Below are 25,735 nucleotides of genomic sequence, written 5' to 3' on the forward strand. Positions count from 1 at the left end.
AATGCAATCAAACAAACATTTATTTCATGTAATTGAAAATTTGGACAAATGTTAGGTCAATTGTTTTTACTTAGATGCTGTGTTCTGCAGTACAACAAATGGTTTTGCTTGAGTCTATGGAGCATAGTTTCTGTGGGAGGAGAAATGTTTCATTAGGTAGCCATTTTTATACCAGTGGTCTCTAATTTGCACTATTTATTGACAAATATATTACACAGACTGCAAATGTCTCTGTACCTTATTCAGTGATACAACAAAACTACTACTTTTTCTTGTAGCTGTTAGTGAATTATATTTATAATAAATTTAGTTTAATTCTTTATCCAAGTGTAAGCAAACAAAGTTTGTGCCTGAAGTATCTTCAGGCCTGAGGCAACTCATGGTAAAGGTGGACCAAGCTCTCATCACTCCTTGTCATAGTATCTCCCATACTGCAAAACACATCTTGAACCCGGTCTGGGCCACTACCCAGACAGGGTTCGACCTTTATTGAGATCTCGTCAGTGGGAACCTGACCCAGAGGTGGTGATACCAAGGTGGAAGCAATGGAGAAGTCATATATATTTACCTATACAAGTTGCCAAAAGGTGTCTCACCTTATTATTAAATTACTCTGGGTTTAGAGAAAGATGTTGGAAGTTTTTTTCACCTGGTTAGACTATAATAAATTTAGCTTAATCCTTTATCCCAGTGTAAGTAAACAAAGTTTGTGCCTGAAGTATCTTCAGGACTGAGGCAATTCGTGCAGCTTTGGGGCACCTTTTCCACAAGTTGCCTCAGTCCTGAAGATACATCAGCCGCAAACTTTGTTTGCTTACACTTGGATAAATGATTAAACTAAATTTATTATAGTCTAACCAAGTGAAAAAACTTCCAACATCTTTTTCTAAATCCAGAGTAATTTAATAATAAGGTGAGACACCTTCTGGCAACTCGTATAAGTAAATATGACTTCTCCATTGCTTTCACCTTGGTATCACAACCTCTGGGTCTGGCTCCCACTGACGAGACTTCAATAAAGGTCATAACCGGTCTGGGTAGTTACGCTTCCCTTACTGCAGAGCATTATACATGTCAGCAAGGAGATGTGCTCATTATGGGAGATACTAAGACAAGGAGTGATGAGAGCTCGGTCTACCTTTACCACCAGTTGCCTCAGTCCAGAAGATACTTCAGGTGCAAACTTTGTTTGCTTACCTAGTGGGCTGTTAGCGATTTATATTTCGCAAACAAATCCCTTTCCATCTATTTGTAAGTATTTTTTTTTTTAAATTATGTCCATCATAAATGCAAATATGAAAGTATAGAGTTTATAAAATCATATATTCTTCACTCCACCCCGAGATACTTATAACACAAACACACATATAATATTACGGATGCAAATACTCATTTATTCATACTCCATTTTACAGTACTGAAAGTAATTTTATTCATGCCTAATCTTTCCCTTCTTTATATTTGCTATTCTTTACATCTTTTAGTAAATTAAGTATAGTAACTAATAATGAAATATATCATTCCCTTTAATTATTGTGTTTTAATATATTCTGAAAAGAACATTCCTTTTCACCTATCCCCCCCCCCTCTCCTTAATGTGAGATTAGTTACAATTGAAGAAACCATTATGAAAAGTCCGACAACATGTGCAGGAATGAAATTGCTGGTAAATCATCTTCCTTTGACAGATGATTGGATTCGTAGCATGCGATCTGCAATCGCCTTGACCTGACTGTTAATAGAGCCTCAAATCTCTGTTCTACCAAGGCTGATTTTACTGCTGAACTCTCTTTTAAATTTATCAGACTTTCCTGTCCAATGGCTACAATGCCAAAAAGTTCAACAAATTAATTGTTCCTCCTATCCCTCACAACATGCTGACTATAGTCATGCTATCACTGTTCCTTATATCCAGGGCACCTCAGATAAAACAGCCAGAACTCTAAAAAAGTACAATCTCTGCAAGCCTTTAAAAACCTTATCTAAAGCTGACTATCCACATCTGCTCTCCCAAGGATCCTCTACCTCCTTTATTGGTTCCAGGTGTTTACAATGTTCCTTGTTCCTGCATCTTATGGTCAAACTGGGAGATCTGCTAACATCTGCTTAAAAGAACATAAAAAATATATCTGTCCCCATAAATGTCAGTCTGGGCTTGCTGACCATTCCTTGGATACTTAGAATGGGATTCAACCAAAAAATAAAAATTGGAAAGACTTTTTTTTAGAATCAGCAGCAGAATTAAAAACCAGCCTAATCTTGAATAAATATAGTTGTATAAAATGATTTGGGAAAATTGAATTCTCAGGCTTCCCTGCCAAACACAGCTAAGGCTAGCCAAAAGCACCCATAGAAAGCCCCCTCCTCCCCATAGGAGTTTAGGCTTTCAGTCTAATCTTTTTTGCAATTTTGATATTGTTTCCCTGATAATGTCTCAATGACTGCAATGAAATATAGGAGTCATTAAAAGAATTTAAACTTTAAACTATCTTTTAAAAAGGTAATAGAGATGACCTTAAAAACTATAGAGGTATCAGTATACTAAATTCCTGTACTTCTTACATATAGAATAATCTTAAATAGCAAACTAATGAAATATTCCAAAAACTTTATTTTAGAAGTACAGAATAGATTTAGAAAAGGATGATCATGTATAGACCCCAGCCTTTTGCCTAAAATTAATAATAGAGAAAAGAAGAGAATACAATTTATAAACACATATTGCATTTATTGACTTTGAAAAAGCATTTGACAAAGTTAAAAGAAACATATTACTTAACATATTAAAAGAAAGACAAATACCAAATAATATCCTAAAAGCTATCACAAGTACATATGAAAATAATCAAATACAAATAAGATTAAATCACGAGCTATCATATACGAGAGAGATAAACCAAGGGGTCCAACAGGGATATCCTCTGATATCCTCTCTCAGCAACTCTTTTTAATATTTACTTAAATGAAATAATAATAAAATGGAATAAAAATTTACATCAAGGAATTAAACTTTCTCCTACAGTGAACTTAAACACTCTCCTTTTTGCCGATGACCAAATAATAATTACAAATTCTGAAGATAACTTACAGAAAGCTATTTTAGATCTAAATGAGATAGTCAAAGATTATGGTATGATAATAACAACAGAAAAATCAAAAACTATGGCTCTTAAAGGACAAGATCCAGCAAGAACTAAAATAGTAATAGATAACAAGATCTTAGAACAGGTGAATTCATTTAACTACCTAGGATGTATGATCACAGATGAAAATGAAAAAAATATAAACGTAAAAATTGCAAAATATTTAAAAATAACAGGTGTAATTAACTCTATATTTAAACCAAACCTAGTTCAAAAACAAACCAGACTAAAAGTACAATACATTAGCCCTACCAGTCTTAATGTATGGAAGCAAAATCTGGACAATAAAACAAAAAAGACAAACAAAGATTAATAACAGCAGAAATGAAGTTTATGAGAAAAAATGCACAGTATACCCTATTTGATCACAAAAGAAACAAAGAAATTATGAAAGAATTAAACCAAGAACCAGTAATAGAAAAAATTAAAAAATATAAACATAAATGGATGGAACACATTCAAAGAATGAAAATAGAAAGATTACCAAAATAAGCCTTAAAGTACAAGCCATTAGGAAAAAGAAAACCAGGACGGACGTACTCTTAAACGATGACTTCTAAGGCTGGAACAAGCCATACTAGGCCTAAATCCTTTTTACGCATAATGATGATTAAACATGCTGTTTAATTATTTATATGTGCTGTATTTATTCCATTAAAGCCCATAATTAGTAACTAAATCAATCTGTCACACATACTCATAATAAAACAAAATACCACAAATGAACCTAATATTATTAATTAAAATATGAAAAATTTACTTAGCTTTCTATACTGATCTAAACATTAAACAGTACATGTCACCCTCCCCATGATACCCCTTATAATCCTCTCTAACTTTGTTTTAGCAAATATTATTGCCCATATATATCATAATATATGGACAATAATATACAACTTAAGTTATTCTTGCTTAACATACAAGTTAAGCAAGAATAGCATAAGAATAGAACTGTGTGGTAACCTGTTGGTCATCCTCCAACAGGTTACCACACATCATCCTCAACTCACCACTCCCATACATTACTTCCTCTGATACCTGTCATTCAGCTATTCTCCTATCCATATCACAAGCCTATTTTGCATTCCTGAGTTTGTATAACTGTTATGGACTAAATGATTAATGAGGGCATTATTTATGTATAATGCCCAGCCATTATGAATAATGACAAACAAAATCAGGCACTGTAATAAATTTCACATTGTTTATCATAATTTATCACATCGACAGGTCAATATGAATACTGCTCTCATCTGGTCAGGCAAAATGATAATAATGGTACCTTTTTTGGCAGTATTAGAAGTGGTAGGGGCTGGGGAGGAGAGATTCTTCGGATTTCTTTTTGTCGGGAGATGTGAAGGGAACTATGCCCAGGTCACTCAAATTTTTACAAAATCAGCGTATTTGACAATGATAGAAAAAGTGAAAGAGTCAAAAACCAAAGTGGCTTGGCCCATAACATATAAACATCATATACGGATATTGTAATACTTTTTTTTGTAAGTTTTATTTTTTGAAAATCAAATTGCTCAAAAGGAATGTAGCTTTATTCATAATGTCTGGTCAATTTAATAAATTAATCAATATTTATCAGGCTGCATGGCCATTTTGGTCATTATTTATAATGGCCAGCATTATAAATGACCTATGAATAATGACCTATTAGTCACTTGGCCCATAACATAACGACTTCCAGCATAGAATCATGTCAAATGCCTTGGCAAAATCCAGAAGTATCATTTTATATCCATTTATTTATCAAAATCTGCTGTTTCACTGTTATAAATGCTACCCAATAGAGGAGTTATATAATTCAGGAATTATTAAATGAAAACCTACCTTTAGCAAAGACATGCTGTCCTCTATAGAGGATGAAAATGCTATCTTCCCACTACTGGATGTGAGTCCTAATTAGCTTCTCCTACCTTTTTAATGACTAATCCTGAGATACTAACTGATCTTTAATTGGCTGCTTCAGTCCTAGTTCAACCCTTGTTTAATGAAATTCTCCTGCCCTCCTTCCACTATTAGAAATTATGTTAATGCTGTTATCATAAGAGAGACTTCAAGGAAACTGGGACACACTGGAGGCCACACATTACCTACACCAGCTGTCATATGTGCTTTCTTTCTAAAAACTGAGAAATGAAGACTATCCCTGGTTGACAAAATAATAGGAGATCTAAAAAATCAATCTGTTCTCTGCTAACTCAAGAGTGAACTGGACATAATGGTGAAAAGTGTTGATCTTATTGATGAACTCCTGTAGAATTGTACAGGATCCATGACAAACCACATAAACATTAGGACACTATTCAGTATCCATTGTTGAAGTCATTCCATGAAGAAGTTAGCTAGTGTGAGAGAAAGAGGACTACTCATTGATGTACCTTCACTAACTAACTACTTCATGGAACAATTTGAAGAATGGATACTGAATAGCATCCTTCTTAAACCATCCTCATGATACAGATATGTTGATGATGATTTCATAGTTTGGCATGGACCCTCCACACTTTTCACCATCATATGCAATTCACTCTTGAGTTAGAAGAGAACAATCGGATTGATTTTTTAGAGATCTCCTATTACTTTATCGACCAGATAGTAGCTTTCATTTCTCAGTTTTTAGAAAGAAAACACATACTGGAATTTACATTCATCCTCTTTCACACCATCAAAATTGCCAAAAATATGGCACAATTAAGACTCAGATACATTGAACATACTCTCTTTAATCCACTGAAATGCTGCTCTTCCAAGAAATAAATCACATTAAGTCCACCTTCCTTACTAATAGCTTTCCTGATTCATGTGTCAATAAGATAATTCATAATTATAGAGTTTTCCTGTCACCTACCTCTCATTGTGACAGTGATACAGAGGTGGTCTGTTTCGTGCCACCATTCTCTATGTTGAAGGTTTATTAGACACATTCACAAGAATATAATAATTTTATTATTTATTACTGCAAATATTTTGACCAGAAACTAACTACTCATCATCAGTGCATCAGAATAATCACAAGGTGAAGCTAGAACAAAGAATGCTAATCCTATTTACAGAGCTGAGCTATGTGCAATGCCACCTAGTGGGCAGTTACAATAAAATAACAATAAAACCCAAATTTAAAATTAACTAATTTGAAAAATAATTAAATGAAATTAGATAATGAAATGACACACATTATTATATTAAATTAAATGTAAAAAATAATTAATTTTTCTGAATCTGTACAGAGTCCCTACCCATATATTGCAGGCATCTCTGAGATGACTGCTAAGATCATTAAAAGATACAACTTAGTTCCTACATTTTTCCCTATTAACAAAATTTCTTCTTGGTTACCATCCACAAAAGATAAATAGCCCTCTCTCTCTCTCTCTCTCTCCTGGTGATTACCAAGTTCATGTGTGAGTGCCTCCATTCATACTTTGGGTAAACTAATTTGAAAAATAATTAAATGAAATTAGATAATGAAATGACACACAGTATTATATTAAATTAAATGTAAAAAAGAATTAATTTTTCTGAACCTGTACAGAGCCCTACCCATACATTGCAGGCATCTCCGAGACAAGTTGTGTATGGGGATGTGATATCCAGGAAAAGGAAAGTCACTAGTGGAGTGCCTCAGGGGTCTGTTTTAGGGCCATTACTGTTTAACTTGTATATTAATGATATTGGCGAAGATTTGGATGGAGATATTCAGTTGTTTGCAGAATGCAAAGGTGGGACGAACCATAAAGAATAGTGAAGATGTTGTGGCCTTCCAAGAAGACTTGGATAAATTGAGTGATTGGGCAGGGAAATGGGGATGTGAGTTCAATGTTGCAAAATGTAAGGTTTCAAATTTGGAAAACAAAGAGGGGATGCAGAATTTATGCTTGGTGAGAATATATTGTTGGAAGTAGAGGAAATAAGAGATCTGGGGGTGATAGTGGATAAGGATCTAAAATTTAGGGGACACATTGCCAAAATTGTGAAGACAACACAAAGACTTCTGGGAATGATGTGGAGGACACTGACGTGTAGAAGTAGGGAGATTCTTGTTCCATTGTATAAGGCTTACATTAGCCCACACATGGACTATTGTGCCCAGATTTGGTCACCTGGTTTTAAGAAGGATGAAGAGATGTTGGAAAAGGTCCAAAGGCGACTGACTAAGGTAGTTTCTGACCTCTGGAATGTCGAGTATGAGGAAAGATTGAAAAGATGTAATTTACAGAGTCTAGTGGAGAGAAGGAAGAGGGGAGATATGATAGAGACCTACAAGTTGGTAAGGGGTTGTTATAGGATCAATGGTGAGAAGTTCTACAGAGAATAGTGAGAGATCAGGGGAGAACCAGAGGTTGTCCCTGGAAACTGTATAAAGAGGGTGTGAGTGGGGGAGTGAGAGGCAGGTTTTTTTCTTACAGAGTTGTGAATGATTGGAATGCCTTGCCTGAGAGTGTGGTGTCTGCAAGGAGTTTGAGTGTGTTTAAGACACGGTATGATGAGCTGTGTGTGTGTGATAAAAGGACCTCCCAGACGAGTCTTTTACTCCATGAGATCTTGGGGTAATAATAATAATAATAAACAGGACATTCTGTTGAAAAATGACTACACCAATCTTATATTAACAACAATAAACCTGATTATTCTGGCCTTCTTCAGCATGGAGTGGACATTGACCACAATAACCTATGGTCCAAGACTTGCATTTTACATCAGTGAAGGTTTAGATTTGAGTAGTTATTTAAAGAGAGTGCTGAGGCACTTATATCCCATCCAAATTTAAATCAGAATGACTGTCTCTCTATTGTCAAGATTTGGGAGAATCTCATCCTCATAAATGGCAAACAATAGTGCATCCCCCCAATAATTAATTTAAAAAAAATTACTTTAATAAAATGCTGTCATTTCATTATCTAATTCAATTTAATTTTATTTCAAATCAGTCCTGAAGATACTTCAAGTGCAAATTTTGTTTGCTTACACTTGGATAAAGGAATAAACTAAATTTATTATAGTCTAACCAAGTGGAAAATAAACTTCCAACATCTTTCTCTAAATCCAGAGTAATCTAATAATAAGATGGTACACCTTTTGGCCACTCGTATAGGTAAATATGACCTCTCCATTGCTTCTGCCTTAGCATCACCACCTCTAGGTCTGGCTCCCACCGACGAGATCTCAATAAAGGTCGAAACCGGTCTGGGTAGTGGCCCTTCCCTTAATGCATAGCATTATACATGTCAGCAAGGAGATGTGCTTTGCATTATGTAAGATACTGAGATAAGGAGTGATGAGAGCATGGTCCACCTTTACCACGAGTTGCTTCAGTCCTGAAGATACTTCAGGCACAAACTTTGTTTGCTTATACTTGGATAAAGGATTAAACTAAATTTATTATTTCAAATCACTTAATTTTAAGTTTGGGCTTTATTGTTATCTTATTTTATTGTAACCATTCACCAGATGGCATCTGGCCCTATTTAGAATTAACATTTTTTGTTCTAGCATCACTTTGTAATTATGCTAATACATATCAAAATATTTGCAGTAATAAAATAATAAAATTATTATATTCTTGTGAATACATGTGTGTAATAAATGTTATAAGTCACAAATGCCATAAAAAATTATGTTAAAGGTGTCTCCAAAGGTATTTTATTTTATTTATTTTTTGATACTGATTCTATATATGAGAGGCAGAAAGACCTATAAACACATCAATGGCATTGTAAGTTTTTCTACTTGATTATACTATAAATTAAAGATACCAAGAGATTATTATATTCTTGGTTTAATCCTTTATCCAAGTGTAAGCAAACAACTTTGTGCCTGAACTATGAAATCATTAGCTTCTTTTACGAGTTGCCCCAGTCCTGAAAATAGTTCAGGTGCAAACTTGTTTGCTTACACTTGGATAAAGGATTAAGCCAATAATATAATTTCTTGGCATCTTTAATTTATAGTATAACCAAGTGGAACAGTTTACAACAACTATCTCTAATTCAAAGTATTTTAATAATAAGGTGTGACACCTTTTGGCTACTCGTATATGAAAATATGACTTCTGCATTACTTCAACTTTGGTATTATCCTCTGATGACCTCTGAGTCTGGTTCCCACTGATGTGATTTTACATTAAGATGGTTGCTGCACAGGGAGATCACCTCTGAGTCTGGTTCCCACTGATGTGCTTTGATATTGAGATGGTTGCTGCATATGGATATGAGAGGCTCTGCTTGGGGGGAGGGGTTTGCCTGTCTCTGAGTAGGCCATTGCTGGGTGGTGAGCCTGCCATTGGGCAGAGTCAGTGCTGAGGATTCCTCTCCGTGGTAGGGTGGGCCTGTCACTGAGTGGAACCACTGCTGAGTACAATGATCGGAGAGGTGACCTCTATAATGTATCTAGAAGGAGAACTGGTCAAAAAGAGATCCAGAGTATTTGGAGAGGGAAGAGGGTTATCAGGAATTCGAGTGGATAGATGTATGATTTGTGTTAGGTCATTATTTATAGCAAAGAATTCTGCTTCTTGTCCTGCTTAGTTGGCGGTGTTGGAGTAGGGGAGGCAGTTGGAATTGTGGACATTGAGGTTGCCCAGGAAGATGATCTCACTATTTGGATTGCAGGTGGCCGAGTTTCATGGAAAGGAACGTGCTTGGAGACAGTAAACACCTATCAGTGTTTGAAGAGTGGTAAATACAACAAATGAATATTACTAAATAGGGCAAGGAAACCTTGAACCAGAGAAGGTCAAAAGCAGGGGATTCTAAATTAATCATTCTCTGGCAGACTGTGTCAGATTTCACAAAGACACAGGGCCAAACTACTTAGATTTGTTGGCCTATCAACAAGATATATACTTTTCTAGGTGCTAAAGATAAACTTCCACCTTTAGCCCACCCTGGAGTGTATGAAATTCCTTGCCAGTATGAATTATCATAATTTGGTCAAAGATATTTGTGTTAGATCAATATGGGTTGAATAGGGGACGAAGGCTTTTATACCAGTGAAAATAATTTCTGTGACTCATTTGCAGCAGGTGTTAGGGTCAGGTGAGTGGAAGCAGTAGACTATGTTAAGTTCCACTGACCAATTTTAAATAGAAATGATGAACTTAAATTATCCCTCTTATGGGAAATAGTTCTCCATAAATTCCAGAATTAATTTAAATTAATATTTTATTTAAACTTTTTTTTTTTTAAACAAAATCTCTTCTTAAAGTTAATTTTGACCATGATGCTCTACATCATGCACATGAAGTTTGTACATTTCATTGTTGAATATACTGGTTTCTGTTCTTGTTGTTTAATTTGAAAGTCATACAGAATATGCCCTTGAAACTAGGATGAAAATTTTATACCAATAAAATATATACATAAGTTAAATCAGTCTTATGTTTATAAATTATCATTAAGAACACATGAAGTGTTCTTAACTTGACATAGTACTTAACTTAATGAATTTAATAATGTATGTTAGCCAGCCTGGTTGGCTGAGTGGTTAGGATATCTGCTCTCCTGACAAAAGGCTGCAGGGTCAAATCCTGCCACGGGCATGGATGTTTGTGATTGTCTGTGAAAATACTAGTGGTGATGGGCAGCAGATGGCATTAGTGTAGTTGCAGTTCATTGGTGGATTGAGTGGTGGAGACAGAGAACTGTAGAGTAGGTGCCCTCCTTCGATGAGTCTGTGGTCTCACTGGAGGTGTCAGGTAATAATAATATGTTTAACTTTTATTCATTCCAGAATTAGCTTCAGGATGGTGTGCTAGAGTATGCTAAAGATATGAGAAAGTCTGTCATGTCTACAAAATTGAGGGTGTTCTCAGGCCTGCATGTTTTGCAAAATAATAATGACCCCAGGATTCTGTGAAGTATCAGCTTGTAACAAAATTGCACAAATTATCAGTCATTTATATAAAATACTGAAATAAGATTGTACATAAATAAGTAATATATTCATATATGCATGAATCAGCATACCTGAATAATATAAAGAGAGACTCCCATAGGAATTCCAGAAGGTAACACAATACTGTCTGATAGCACACACTCTCAAAATTACTCGTAAAATCATCATATACTTGTTGCAACATCTCTAATAAAGTTTCAGATAAACAACGAATATCTTTCACAATATCCTTCAGAATATCTTGTATATGTTTGTGCTTAATGTTTCTGTCAGAAAAAACCACATTACTTTGTTGGGCATCATAAAGCTGAGGCTCTTCACTGCTGGGTAATGATGATAATTTTGAATCTTGAAAATGACTAGAGATTTCATCACTCTTATAAAATGAATGTGTCTCATCTTTGTTACCTTCAACAATAATGAGAAAGAAAAAAAAAAGCTAAGGTTTATTTTCAATAATAATAAAAAAATATATAACTATATTCATCTATATATAAAAAAATAGTAAACATATAGATAGATACCAATGATTTTGCTTTATTTAATTGGGCATTGTTTCAGTTTATTTAACATAGCATATAAGTAAGCTAGTAAAACATCATCATCATACCGCGCGGTTAGCCTAGTGGCTTTGCGCTTCGCAACCATATGACTGGGGAAGGAGTGTCCCAAGTTCGATTCCTGTTGTAGACGTGAGGAATTTGAGGATCTTCCTCAGGCATAGCCAAGTTAGCCGGTCTTGGGCACGGTCAGTAGGGTTTTTTTCCGCCAGTTTATCTGGCGTTTTTCATCCCGCAAACAGGCAAACCGGCCCCGTGAACATACACCTCTACAATCAAAAATATATCCCCCCCCCCCAGCGGCAGACCAGGCGACGGGTCGGTTGGGAGTAGTACTAACAAGTAGTCGCATCTAAGTAACACGCGGACCCTGCATAGGAAGCAGGAATAACGCGAAGAAGAAGAAGAAGAAGAAGTAAAACATCATCATCATCATAACACTAATTAAGGGTATAGACAATATTGGTCTGTTCCGGTCTCATTATCCATCCAATATCTTTTTTTGAGGTCTACCCTGCCTTTCAATTGGCTTATATATTAGTATTTGTTTAGGATGTCAGGTGTTGGCCATTTGGTTAACATGTTCAATCCATTTTTGTTTATAGCTGTTTAGTTTTTCTTTTATTTTGTTTTTAAAACATGATCTCCCTATAACAAACCCATGCGGATAACCACAGAAAATATTGCTGTTATCAACCCATTTCTGTATCCTACTTCTCATCACAACTTCAGATATACAGATTAGCCTATAATTTGAAGCTACAGCCTTATCATCACCTTTACGCAGTGGAACATTTTACCCTCCTTCCATTCCTTTGGAACCTGTGCTGTTGTAAAACTCTTAAGAGTTTTACAATGATTAAGACGAGTGGTGATATGTCATCAAATCCTATCACCTTATTGACATCAAGGTTATTTATTTCCTTGACTACTTCCTGCTCACTCACAATTAAGCCATCCTCTCCTATGTGATCTACATTTAAGTTCCTCATGATTCCACTCTGATCAGGATAAAACATCCTTATAAATTGATCACTGAATACCTCAACAATGTCTTTTGCAGCAGTTACCATTCTACCATTTTCATTCATTAACATCATCTTACTGTGAGCATTCTTCCTTCTATTTGCTACATACCTAAAAAACTCCTTAGGTTTTTTCTTTGCCTGAGTTGCCAATTTCTGCTCATATTGCACTTTTGTTTTCCTTACTAACCGAGTCACTCTCCTGGCTTGTTCTTTATAATCTTCATGTAACTGATTATTACCTTCCTCCAAAGTACCTTCTTTTTCCAGATTTCATGCTTAAGCCCCTCAATTTATCCATTTTACACCTACCTTATTCAGCCTTTTGCCCTTTGGAATACATTCACACATTGTTGCTGTTATGTATTTCTTTGTCAATTCCCAAGCAGCATTTATTTTTTTACCGCTCAACTCCTTATTCCGTGCTATAGCTCCAAGCTGGCTCCTAAGATTGTCATAATCGCCAGCCTTACAATTTCACATATATCCTTTCCTCACAGAAGTCGCATATGGCTAGCCACAACCCAGGTGATCACTCTCACCAACTGGAGAAAGTGCAAAAATCCCATCATTAGGTGGGAGATGAATGTCATCACCCGGTGTGAGACTACGGTACTGCTTACTTGATTTTTGAAGTGGCATGAAAAAGTTCCATGTTTGGCCTCTAGAATGGGTTTCTGGAATATGTAAAAAATAAATAAAAACAATAGAAAAAATTCTCAGCTCACCCACAGTATGAATGTGCTATAGGCTTATTATTATTATTATTACGTAACACCTCCAGAGAGTCCAAAGACACATTGAGGGAGGGCACCTACTCTACAACTCTGCCTCCACCACTCAATCCACCAATGACAACAAACCGAAACTACTATTATCACCATCTACACCAATTCCATTTACAGCCCATCATTACCACTAGTACTTTCATAGACAATCACAAACATTCATGCTCATGGCAAGATTTGAACCCACAGTCTTTTTTTTGGAGAGCGGATATGCTGACCACTTGGCCAACCAGGCCAGCAAATAAACCTTTTGTGGTTGGGAGCCTCATAAAAAAAATAAAAATAATAAATAAATAAAAGCAAAATTACCACTCTGAAGTCCGCAATTAATTTTCAGACTCTTAAATTAAGTTTCCACTTTATTTGAAACATGTCTGTGGGCTGTGTTGTTTCTTTTTTTTTTTTTTTTTTTTTTTTTTTTGCATTTTTTTTTTTTTACTTTTATTAAGTGGATTATACAGGGTTATTCAGAAGTCCATAAAACATTTTAAAACATTCACCACTGATAAATTTGCACAACAGATACTATATTTTTTTACTCTAAAATAAAGGTAAACTGCCCAATTTTTTTTACATACCTCACAAATGCTCAATGTATCCACCTTTCCTGATGTGGCAGACATCTAGTCGATAATGCATTTTGTTCCACATGTGTTCGAAAATGTCATGGTCAATCAGTGTAAGAGCCATGACACCGATCGACTGAAGTTCCATGAGATTAGCAGGGAGTGGAAGTACATAAAAAAAAGTATCCTTCACAAATCCCCACAAGAAAGAGTCACATGGGGGTTAAATCCAATGACCAGGGTGGCATCACATTAATGCATCACCTGTTCAATGTTGTGGCAAGATTTCGTTGAGGTACCTTCACACTTCAATGTGGTAATGAGTCGGACAGCTGTCTTATTGAAAGATGTAATCATCACTGTCTTCATTAAGCTGTGGAATAAGCCAGTTCTCCAACATATTCATGTATGTCATCCCTGTGATGGTGGGTTCTGAGAAGAAAAATGGCCCATACACCTTCAAAATTGTGCAAAAGGCACTGCGATTTGCACAATTGGGATTTTCAGTCCTAAAGATTCACACATTGTGCTGATTCATCTCCCCCCCCCCACTCACAAAAAGTTGCTTAGTCGCTAAAGATGAGTGACTTCGCAAAACTGTCAACTTTAAACCTCTTCTGTACAGAAATTAAGATGCACTTCTTTGTCATTATAATGCTGAAGGCCTGATGCAGCTGAAGCTTGAAGGGTTTAATCTTTAGTCTCCTATGAAGAATTTCCCACACTGTTGGTTGCGAGAGCCCTTCTAAACTTGCACGTGTAGTGGACTTCTGTGGGCTGCATGCATAGGCTTCTCTAACATGATCCACAGTTTCTTTATTTGGCTGTGGACATCCTGGCCAAGAAGTGGTGCACAGGCAGCCTTCATCCTGGAATTTCTCATACCACTTCTTGATACTGTTGTGCACAGGTGGTTCCATCTGGAATTCTGCTTGAAATCGTCACTGCACTGTCAGAACAAATGCGGTTCTTGTATATTCTAATACACAAAATGACTTCTCACACTTACTCAGGGCCATCTTTACTACTTTTGCCTCCTAGCAGCAAACCACGGCAACTACACACAGGCGGTTTCCTCAAACAAACTTGAAGAGTTTGTCATTCTTTTGTTTTTAAAACTTACCACTATCTGTTACATAGTTTACTTGTGGCAAATGTTTAAAATGCTTCACACACTTCTGAATAACCCTTAACCTAAGTCTGATGAGGCTTAACTGGTATCAAAATTTTTTCCTTAAGATGAACAAGCTGATTATCTGCTTACAGAAACAGAGATATAGATATACAATACATTTAGGAATATCAAAATAAATTTTCAATTTTCTTATTTTTCTTAATTCTGTTTACGCTTATTCCAGATTAGCTTTCCTGAAATAGCATCATGATCTTCTGAAAATATTAAATAAAGATTTAAGAGATTAACAGGTATTACTGAGTGAGTCATCAGCAAGTAACTGTATGTCCGATGTCAAATCTTTCCTTGAGGCAAACCCAGAGGGGGGGCCCTTCCCCCACAAGGAAAAAATAAAAAAGAACACTGGAAAAATTTCCAAAAATCTTTTCCTAATTAAAATTCATTTTTTTAAATTTATGTTGTGTCATGTCTTCTATTTCTATACTACTTATGAATTAGCGATCATTGTAGATGCTCAGTCATAGGTCATATGTGATGCGCAGTGTGTATTCTCAAATCGTCTACTCAACCCTTCCCCCAAGATTAAACCCTGTGCTACTTCCCCCTCCCCTCCCATACACCACTTTTTGATATCTGTCATTCAGCCATCCTCTTATCCATGTCAATAGTTTATATGCAGTACATTTTTGAATGCCAAAATAAGTTTTCAATTTTCTTATTTTTCTTTATTCTGTTTAAACTTATTACCAGATTAGCTTACCTGAAATAGCATCATGATCTTCTGAAATTATTAAATAAACATTTATGGAGTAATTACTTTGAAAAATTGCTAAATGAAACAAGCAGTGATAGCACAGTGGTAAAAAACACTCAACAGTCAGGAATACATATCCATACTTGAAGTAGAAAAAGCCATCAAAGGCTTGAAATGTGGAAAGGCAGCAGGAGTAGATGATATTCGACCAGAAATGCTGAACTATGGTGGCATAAAAGACTTGCGGTGGCTGCACTGCATAGTTCAGAAAGCCTGGATAGAGGAACGAATTCCCGAAAATACACAAAGATTATCGCAGAAAAAATGAAAGAGTTTGAGAACAGGAACCAAACCTTGGAGATTCAGTGACAAGCCTTGAAGAAAACCCTGATTGATTCCGCCAGAGAGGCATGTGGTGAGGTTGTCTGCAAAGATGAAAAAATCAGGACTCCATGGTGGACACAAGAGGTAGTGAAGGAAAAGAAGAAATCACATCAAAAGTTCCTGGCAAATGTTAGCTTTTGCTCTTAGAGAATACAGAGACAAATGTAAGAAAGCGAAACACTGTGTAAAACTAGCTAAACAAAAGTCATGGGAGAACTTGGGCAAGAACATATAAAATAAATATCAAGAAGGTGGTAAGATATTCTGAAGGTTGTTGAAGAAGCTTAGAAATGGAGGAAAGAGCTGCTGTAAAAGGAGTTAGAGATGATAAAGTTTACATGAAAACAGGAGAAAAATATATTCTTGAAGTATGGAGTAATTACTTCGAGAAATTGCTAAATGAAACAAGCAGTGATAGCACAGTGGTAAAAAGCACCCAACAGGCATACACTCAGGAATACATATCCATACTTGAAGTAGAAAAAACCATCAAAGGCTCGAAATGTGGAAAGGCAGCAGGAGTAGATGATATTCAACCAGAAATACTGAACTATGGTGGTATAAAAGTCTTACAGTGGCTGCACTGCATAGTTCAGAAAGCCTGGAGAGAGAGACGAATTCCTGATGATTGGAGTAGAGCTCTAATAGTGCCCATATATAAAAAGGGAAATAAAACCGAATGCAAGAATTACAGAGGTATTTCTCTACTGAGTGTTCCTGGTAAGATATATGCAAGTATACTTGAGAAACAGTTGAGAAGAATTGTGGAAGAAAAGGCTTGGTGAAGAACAAACTGGATTCAGGCCAAATAGAGGCTGTCAGGATCAGATCTTCACTTTACGACAAATAGTCGAGAAAGCATGGGAACATAACAAAGATCTATATTTAAGTTTTGCTGATCTGAAAGTCATATGACAAGGTTCCAAGAGAGAAGCTATTCAATATGCTACAGTTATATGGTGTCAATGGGACATTATATCAAGCAATACTTAGTCTGTATTTGAGTTGTAAGTCAGCAGTTAGAATTGAAGGAAGTACAGGAAGATGGTTTAATGTTAAATCTGGTGTGAGACAAAGATGTACATTATCCCCTCTGTTATTCATTATCTATATGGATCACATTATGAAGGAAAGTGGTATTAAGCATGATATCAGAATTGGAGATGTTAATGTCAGCTCTTTGCTTTATGCGGATGATGTTATACTTCTAAATAAATCCGCTACAAGTTTGCAAGATTCCCTGACTAAATTGGATAACTGTTGTAATAGATATGGTATGAAGGTCAGCATTAAAAAGACAAAGACAATGAAAATAGGTAGAATTGTTGAAAATGTCAACTGTGTTGTGAACGGGGAACCACCTGTGGAACAAGTAAAACATTTCAGCTACTTAGGCACAATTTTTAGTGAAGATGGTAAATTAAATATGGATATAGACAACAGAATCAACAAAGCTGGTATGGTAGGAAGTCAAATGAACAAATTCATATGGAATAAGAGAGAAATTAGTCAGAACACTAAATTAGCTGTATAAAAGACAGTGTTCAAACCAGTTTTAACTTATGGATCTGAGAGCTGGGTCAGAAGTAAAACACTTGACCGAAGACTAGAGACTGCAGATATCAGAGTCCTGAGAAAGATTAGAGGCGTGAACAGATGGCATCAATGGCAATATCATATTAAAAATGAGGATATTAGGAAAGAACATGACATTGTCAGCATCCAGAAATGCATTAGCAGAGCTAATTTCAGGTGGTATGGTCACTTAAACAGAATGGGCAAGGAAAGATTAGCAAAACAAGTGTTCTCTGCCAAGTTGGCAGGAAAACGACCCAGAGGAAGACTAAGATATAGGGGATTGATACGGTACAATGTGCCTTAGACAATAGAAATATAAGATCTGATAATGATAATATTGGAGTCTTGACAAGAAATAGACTGATTTGGAGGAAAATTGTAGATAGAAAGTTAGTAATGGTGTAAATTTTTCATGTGGTACTATCATATCCTGTAGACCCCTTGAGGGTACATGTCAGGAATTTGATGATGATGATGACATCGGTTCCAAACTGATGGTACGCATACCCCTGGGGGTACATGCTAGGCCATTCAGGGGTACCCAAAAAATAATCAGTAATGGCAGAAAAATAAGTAAAGTAAACAAAATGCAAAACGTTAGTTATGGAACAATAAAGGTTAAGTTTTAATCACTGCTAATGGAGACACTTCAAAACTAGCTCACATTAGCAAATGATGATTGGTGAGGGCATGGCTATGAACCCCTCTCCCAAACCACTCTTCTACCAATCATTATGCACAGCTCATGCGTTCACCCATCCTACTTTCCAGAACAATAGCATGTTACTAAGAAATGACCTTTGTGATAACGAACCTTCCATTGACCTCCATTTGCGACAACTAGAACTTCTCCAAAAATATAAATACATCTATAGCCAGACTGTTTGATCAGTTCAGTTATTGAGTGAGTATAAGTAAGTTCGTTGTCTTTAATTGTGATTCTTTTCAAGTAGTTTTTTATTTAATGTTTAACGTAGTTTCGATTATTATTGTCAGTGATTTTTCAGCATGTCAGTTATGGATCAGTGGTTGAAAACAGGAAGGGTTAAAAAACTAAAACTTGATGTGGATTATAACCCGTCGCCAAGTGCTTCTCAACACGTGTCTGCAGCTATGAGTACACCCACACTGGGAGATAGTAAAAAGGCATGTGCCTGAGGTACTACCCAGAAGAAAAGGAAATACTGTGAAGAGTATATAAAATATGGGTTTTTCATTTGTAGGGGATGGTGACTGTCCTAACCCTTTGTGTGTTGTGTGTTGGGAAGTATCATCTCTACTCATGTGACATTTAGAAACTAAACATCCTATGTATAAAAACAAATACATTATTTTCAGTGCTTAGAAAAAGTATCCAAATGTAACTTCATACATGACGTCAGGAAAGAAAGACAATGAGAATGCAGTTGGGGCTTCCTACTGTATTGCTTATCACATAACTAAATGTGGTAAAAACCACACCATAGTAGAAGATTTAATTTCTCCTTGTATTAAGGATGCCATTTTTTTGTATGTTTGGGGAAGAACGCCGGCAAAATTGATACTATATCTTTTTCAAACAATACAATGTCTCGAAGAATTCAGGATATGTCTGATGATGTTGAAGCTGCAGTAGTAGATAGAATTAAAAAAGTAAATTCTTTTCCATCCAGGTTGATGAAAGTGTAGCGATTTAAATGATGAAATTATTTAAATATAGTGATGAAAGTGATTTATCTATTTTGCTCGTCATTGTAAGGTACTTGACAGAAAATGAAATTGAAGAAACCTGTTGTGTTTTTACCCATTGACAGAGCATACCGCAAGCGAAGATATTTTAATGTGATCATGGTTATTTCATTGAAAAGGACATTAATTGGTCAAATTGTTGTGGTGTATACACTGACGGAGTTAAGTCCATGTCAGGTTGTTTTATAGGTCTACATGGCTGAGTTAAAGAAGTAGCTCCCCATGTATCATGGAATCACTGCTGCATTCATAAACAAACTCTTGCATCCAAGCCTCTTCCTAGTGAACTGAAAGACATTCTTGATGAGGCTGTAAAAGTTGTAAATTTTATTAAGTCACAACCACAAAACTCCAGATTGTTTAAAGTGCTGTGTGAAGAAATGAACAGCCTTCATAGCACATTACTTTTGCATATGGAGATAAGGTGGCTGGCTATCTCGTGGTAAAGTACTTAAACAGCTATGATAAATTTAGTTTAACCCTTTATCGTTTCCATCTTGCTCCAAAGTCTTGCATATTTATCAGAATATTTTTCTAGAAATAAACAAACTCAACTTGGGACTTCAAAACAACTCAATCACTATATTCAAGGTAACCGACAAAATTAAGTAAATAATTAAAAAAACTGGACTTTCGGAAAGCATGTATTGAAAAAGTTCAGCCTGAGGTTTTTGAAACTCTGCAAAACTTCTTATCTGAGAATGACTTGCACCTATCCAAAAACATAAAATAGATTATTTTAAGTCACTTGGAAGGTCTCAAAGTGTTCTTTTATAATTACTTCCCTCAACATGGAAAAGAAAACAATTGGATTGCACATTCCTTCAATGAAGAATTCTTCAGAAGCTAAACTATCAATCAATGAAAAAGAGCAGTTAATCGAACTTTCAACCGACTGGTCTTTAAATTATGATTTTTCAAGGAGAGCATCTTATTACCTTCTGGGTAGATGTCAGTGAGGAATACAAACAGCTCAGTGAGAAGGCTCTCAAATACAGGTTTCTGGAAGTCCAGATTTAAGACTGTATCTTACACCTTTTGAGCCTGATTTCAAGAAATTAAGTGTACCAAAGTGAGCTCAATGATCTCACCAACAATGTTTCAATCGGCTAGTGATCTGTATACCAATTATTACATACTTTTCAGATAAAACAAATAAATATTATCATCATCATCATCATCAAATTCCTGCCATGTACCCTCAAGGGGGTGTACAGGATATGACAGTACTACATGAAAAAATTACATCATTACTAACTTCCTATCTACAATTTTCCTCCAAATCAGTCTGTTACTTGTCAAGACGCCAACATTATCAGATCTCATATTTCTATCGTCTAAGGCACTTTCTACCGTATCAATCCACCTATATCTTGGTCTTCCTCTGAGTCGTTTTCCTGTCAAACTGGCAGAGAACACTTGTTTTGCTAATCTTTCTCTCCCATTCTATTTAAGTGACCATACCACCTGAGATTAGCTCTGCTAACGCATTCCTGGATGCTGACAATGTCAAGTTCTTTCCTAATATCCTCGTTTTTAATATGATATTGCCATTGATGCCATCTGTTCACGCCTCTAATCTTTCTCAGGACTCTCATATCTGCGGTCTCTAGTCTTTGGTGAAGTGTTTTACATCTGACCCAGCTTTCAGATCCATAAGTTAAAACTGGTTTGAACACTGTCTTGTATACAGCTAATTTAGTGTTCCGACTAATCTCTCTCTTATTCCATATGAATTTATTCAATTGACTTCCCAACATACCAGCTTTGCTGATTCTGTTGTCTATTTCTATATTTAATTTACAATTTTTAGTAAAAATCATGCTCAAGTAGCTGAAATGTTTTACTTATTCCACAGGTTCTCCATTCACAACACAGTTGACATTTCCAATGATTCTGCCTATTTTCATTGTCTTTGTCTTTTTATTGCTGACCTTCATACCATATCTATTACAACAGCTATTCAATTTAGTCAGAGAATCTTGCAGACTTGTAGCGGATTTATTTAGAAGTATAACATCATCCGCATAAAGCAAAGAGCTGACATTAACATCTCCAATTTTGATATCAGGTTTAATACCACTTTCCTTCATAATGTGATCCATATAGATAATGAATAACAGAGGGGATAATGTACATCCTTGTCTCACACCAGATTTAACATTAAACCATCTTCCTGTACTTCCTTCAATTCTAACTGCTGACTGACAACTCAAATAAAGACTAAGTATTGCTTGATATAATGCCCCATTGACACCATATAACTGCAACGTATTGAATAGCTTCTCTCTTGGCACCTTATCATATGCCTTTTCCAAATCGACAAAACTTAAATACAGATCTTTGTTATATTCCCTTGTTTTCTCGACTATCTGTCGTAAAGTGAAAATCTGATCCTGACAGCTTCTATTTGGCCTGAATCCAGCTTGTTCTTCACCAAGCTTTTCTTCCACAATTCTTCTCAACCGTTTCTCAAGTATACTTGCATAGATCTTGCCAGGAACACTCAGTAGGGAAATACCTCTGTAATTCTCACATTCAGTTTTATTTCCCTTTTTATATATGGGTACTATGAGAGCTCTACTCCAATCATCGGGAATTCGTCCATCTGTCCAGGCTTTCTGAACTATGCAGTGCAGCCACTGTAAGACTTTTATACCACCATACTTCAGCATTTCTGGTTGAATATCATCTACGCCTGCTGCCTTTCCACATTTCAAGCCTTTGATGGCTTTTTCTACTTCAAGTATGGATATGTATTCTTGACTGCATGCCTGGTCAGTGTTTTTTATCACTGTGCTGTCATCACTGCTTGTTTCATTTAGCAGTTTTTCAAAGTAATTACTCCATACTTCAAGGATATCTTTTTCTCCTGTTTTCATGTCACCTTTATCATCTCTAACTCCTTTTACAGCACTCTTTCCTCCATTCCTAAGTTTCTTCAACAACCTCCAGAATATTTTGCCACCTTCTTGATATTTATTTTCTATATTCTTGCCAAAGTCCTCCCATGACTTTTGTTTAGCTAGTTTTACACACTGTTTAGCTTTCTTACATTTGTCTCTGTATTCTTTAAGAGTAGCAGCTGACTTATTTGCCAGGAACTTTTGATATGCTTTCTTCTTTTCCTTCACTGCCTCTTTAACTTCCTGTGTCCACCAGGGAGTTCTGATTTTTTTATCCTTGCGCACAACCTCACCACATGCCTCTCTGGCAGAATCAATCAATGTTTTCTTCAGAGTTTGCCACTGAATCTCCAAGGTTTGATTCCTGTTCTCAAACTCTTTCATTTTCTTTTCAATAATCTTTCTGTATTTTAGTCTACAGTTCACATCTGAGAGCTGCTCAACTTTTATTTGCTTTAAAACTTTCTTACATGTTATTCTTTTCAATATGAAATTCAATTTTATCCTGCTCAAGACTAAATAGTGATCACTTCCAATTTCAAATCCTCTGTACACTCTGGTGTTCTGCACCAGGGAGAAAACATCACTATCAACAATAACATAGTCAATGAGACTTTTCTTATTCCTAGCCTCTTCTCTCCATGTGAATTTGTGCACATTTTTATGTTGGAACATGGTGTTAGTAATAACCAGTCCATGTCCTGAGCAGAAATCCAACAGATATTTGCCATTATTGTTAGCTTTGCTCTTTTCTCCAAATTTTCCCAAAATATTTTTGTATGTCTCACAATCATTTCCTACTCTGCTATTTAGATCCCCAACAAGGACCAACTTTTCCTTTTTCATTGTGTTAGTTGCTTTTTCTAAAGCCTCAAAAAATTCCTCCACTTCTACCTTAGTAGAACCTTCTGTGGGACCATAGGCACAAATAAGTCTCATTGCCCAGTTCCCCATTCTCATATTTGCCCACATTACTCTACTTGAGACTGACTGCCATTCAAGAAGATTAGCCTCGTATTTTGTATTGAATATTATGGCTACTCCTTCTTTTCCTTGATTGTCATTGCCTGAATATAACATTTTGTATTTATTGCTCAGAAAGATCTCACTAATTTTGGTCTTTCTTGTTTTAGTCACCCCTATTATGTTGATCTGGTACTTATCTAATACCTCAGCTAGCTCCATTTCTTTGCCATTCAGGCTTCTTACGTTGATAGTACCGATCTTTAACTCTGGTGATGTTGAGTTGGGGTTTGTTTTCAGATTTGTTCCAGTAGCTGACTTTTTGCTGTTCGCCCTGGTTCCCTGGCGAAAACAACGGGGGCCTTGTTTAACCGGGTGACGCCCCAGCCAGCATGAAATTTTGTCATGTTGTACCATCATTTTTTTATTTTGGTTTAACCAATAAGAATACAATTTGGTCGGCTAAATCCCAAATTGCCAGCCCATCCTCGTTCGTTCAGTATCAAAGTAGATACCCAACAGGGTGCACCACGAGAAGGTGAGGATTCGACATTAGGTCAGAAGCCCTGGTCGGTTGTCCGCATTCCTTTAAAGGCTATGTCGAGGTCTCCTCTCAGTTATACAGCTTTGACCCTAAAGCACCCCAATAAATATTATTAATAATAATAAATCAAAAGTTTGTTAAATATTTGATCATCATTATCAATATTTAACATGAAGCTATACTTATTTCTTTGTTACGAATATTGTAAAATTAAATCTGTGGTTTGTACTTTTAGTGTAGTAATGTTTCTTTCCCAACTCATTATTTCCACTATTTTACATTAAGATAGGCACTGAACAAAAGTGGAAGCTTTTAAAAACAGCTATTTTAAAAACAAGGTGTACTAATTTATAGAAATGGGTTTAAAAGGTATATGTCGTCATCCAGTAGCATCCTCTAGCAAGAGAGTTGTAGTAGATGAGCAGCTCTTCTCCATTTCTCTTTGTTTGTTGCCAGCGTCATTCTTAAACCAGTCCATTCCACGATGTCTCTGAACCACTCTCTATTTGGTCTTCCATGTCTTCTCTTCCCCTCACCCTTGTAATATAGTTCTTGTCAGGTGTCCCGAAGAACCTCTCAGAAGATGTCCTGCAAATCTGGTCTTTCTTTGCATAATATTTTTGAGCAGTGTTCTTCCCATCTCAACCCTTCTTAAAACTTCTTGATTTGATAATCTCTCAGTATAGCTAATCTTTTCCATCTTTTTATAACACCACATTTCCAATGCGTTAATTCTTTCCATATCTCTCTTTCTGAGTGTTCATGACTCACTTCCATAACTTGAAATACTCCAAACTGTTGCTTTAACTATTCCAACTCTAACACCTATTTTAATATAATAAAAGGGGTACACAAGTGGAAAAAGGTTGGGAACCACTGGTTTAAGAGATTAACAGGTATGGGTTAGTCATCAGCAAATAACTGTATGTCCCATGTCAAATCCTTCATTGAGGCACACCACTGGTTACCTTGACTCTTTCAGATACCCCCCACCACCACCACACACACACTACCTTTTGATATCTGTCATTCAGCCATTCCTCTTATCCATGCCAATGGTTTATAATCAAATCCTATATTCTCTAATTTATGCAACAATATTCCATGCTGTATTCTGTCAAAAGCCTTAGCAAAATTAAAAAAAAAAAAAAGTATCATGGTGTATCCATTCTCCTTGTCTAACTCAGTGGTAACATTATTATAGAATGTGAGCAAGTTGCTAAAACATGACCTTCCCTTAGTAAAACCCATGCTGTTCATTGCAAAGTAGAGATTCTCTGTCTACCCAGTTCTGTATGCGAATCTTACCCAAACTTTCCAAATCTTCACCACCACCACCACTCTTAAGATACTGTTTGGTCAATAGTTATGGACACTCCTATGGAATCTTCCCTGTTCTGAGACTCAAATTATATAGCTTGGTCAAGAGAATAGCCAGTTCAGCTGAATACTCTTTTAGCATCTGTTCTGATACCCCATCAGTTATTATTACTGCAGAATTCTTATTTACTTTGTGCAAAAGCTCTAGTATTTCCTCCTCATATGCTGGAGTGGTAGCGGTGAGTTCAATGTTGTATATAAGAAGTTGATAACTTTTAACAATGGCTGCTCATTAGTTGTACAAACCCTTCTGCATCAGTCACCCACATACCATATGCATTAAGTAGAGTTCATCATCATCATCATCATCAGCATGCATATCAAGGATTTAGACCTAGCATGGCCTGCTCTGGCCTAAGAAGTCATCGTTGAATCG

General features: G+C 36.0%; 1 protein-coding gene across 3 annotated transcripts in view; it reads right to left on the bottom strand.

Moving 5' to 3' along the window:
* The window catches only part of LOC150096963 (VPS9 domain-containing protein 1-like), a 453,159-nt gene that overhangs the window by 110,082 nt on the left and 317,342 nt on the right, over nt 1-25,735 (bottom strand). For all 3 annotated transcript variants that reach the window (XM_090408053.1, XM_090408054.1, XM_090408055.1), the window contains one exon: nt 11,120-11,456. In XM_090408053.1, coding sequence (XP_090264179.1) covers nt 11,120-11,456 — 337 coding nt within the window. The remainder of the gene's footprint in view (nt 1-11,119; nt 11,457-25,735) is intronic.

Source organism: Typopeltis vanoorti, chromosome 18, assembly GCF_054136105.1.
Source record: "Typopeltis vanoorti isolate ZY-2024b chromosome 18, IOZ_Tvanoo_1.0, whole genome shotgun sequence".
In the NCBI taxonomy this organism is placed as follows: Eukaryota; Metazoa; Arthropoda; class Arachnida; order Uropygi; family Thelyphonidae; genus Typopeltis; species Typopeltis vanoorti.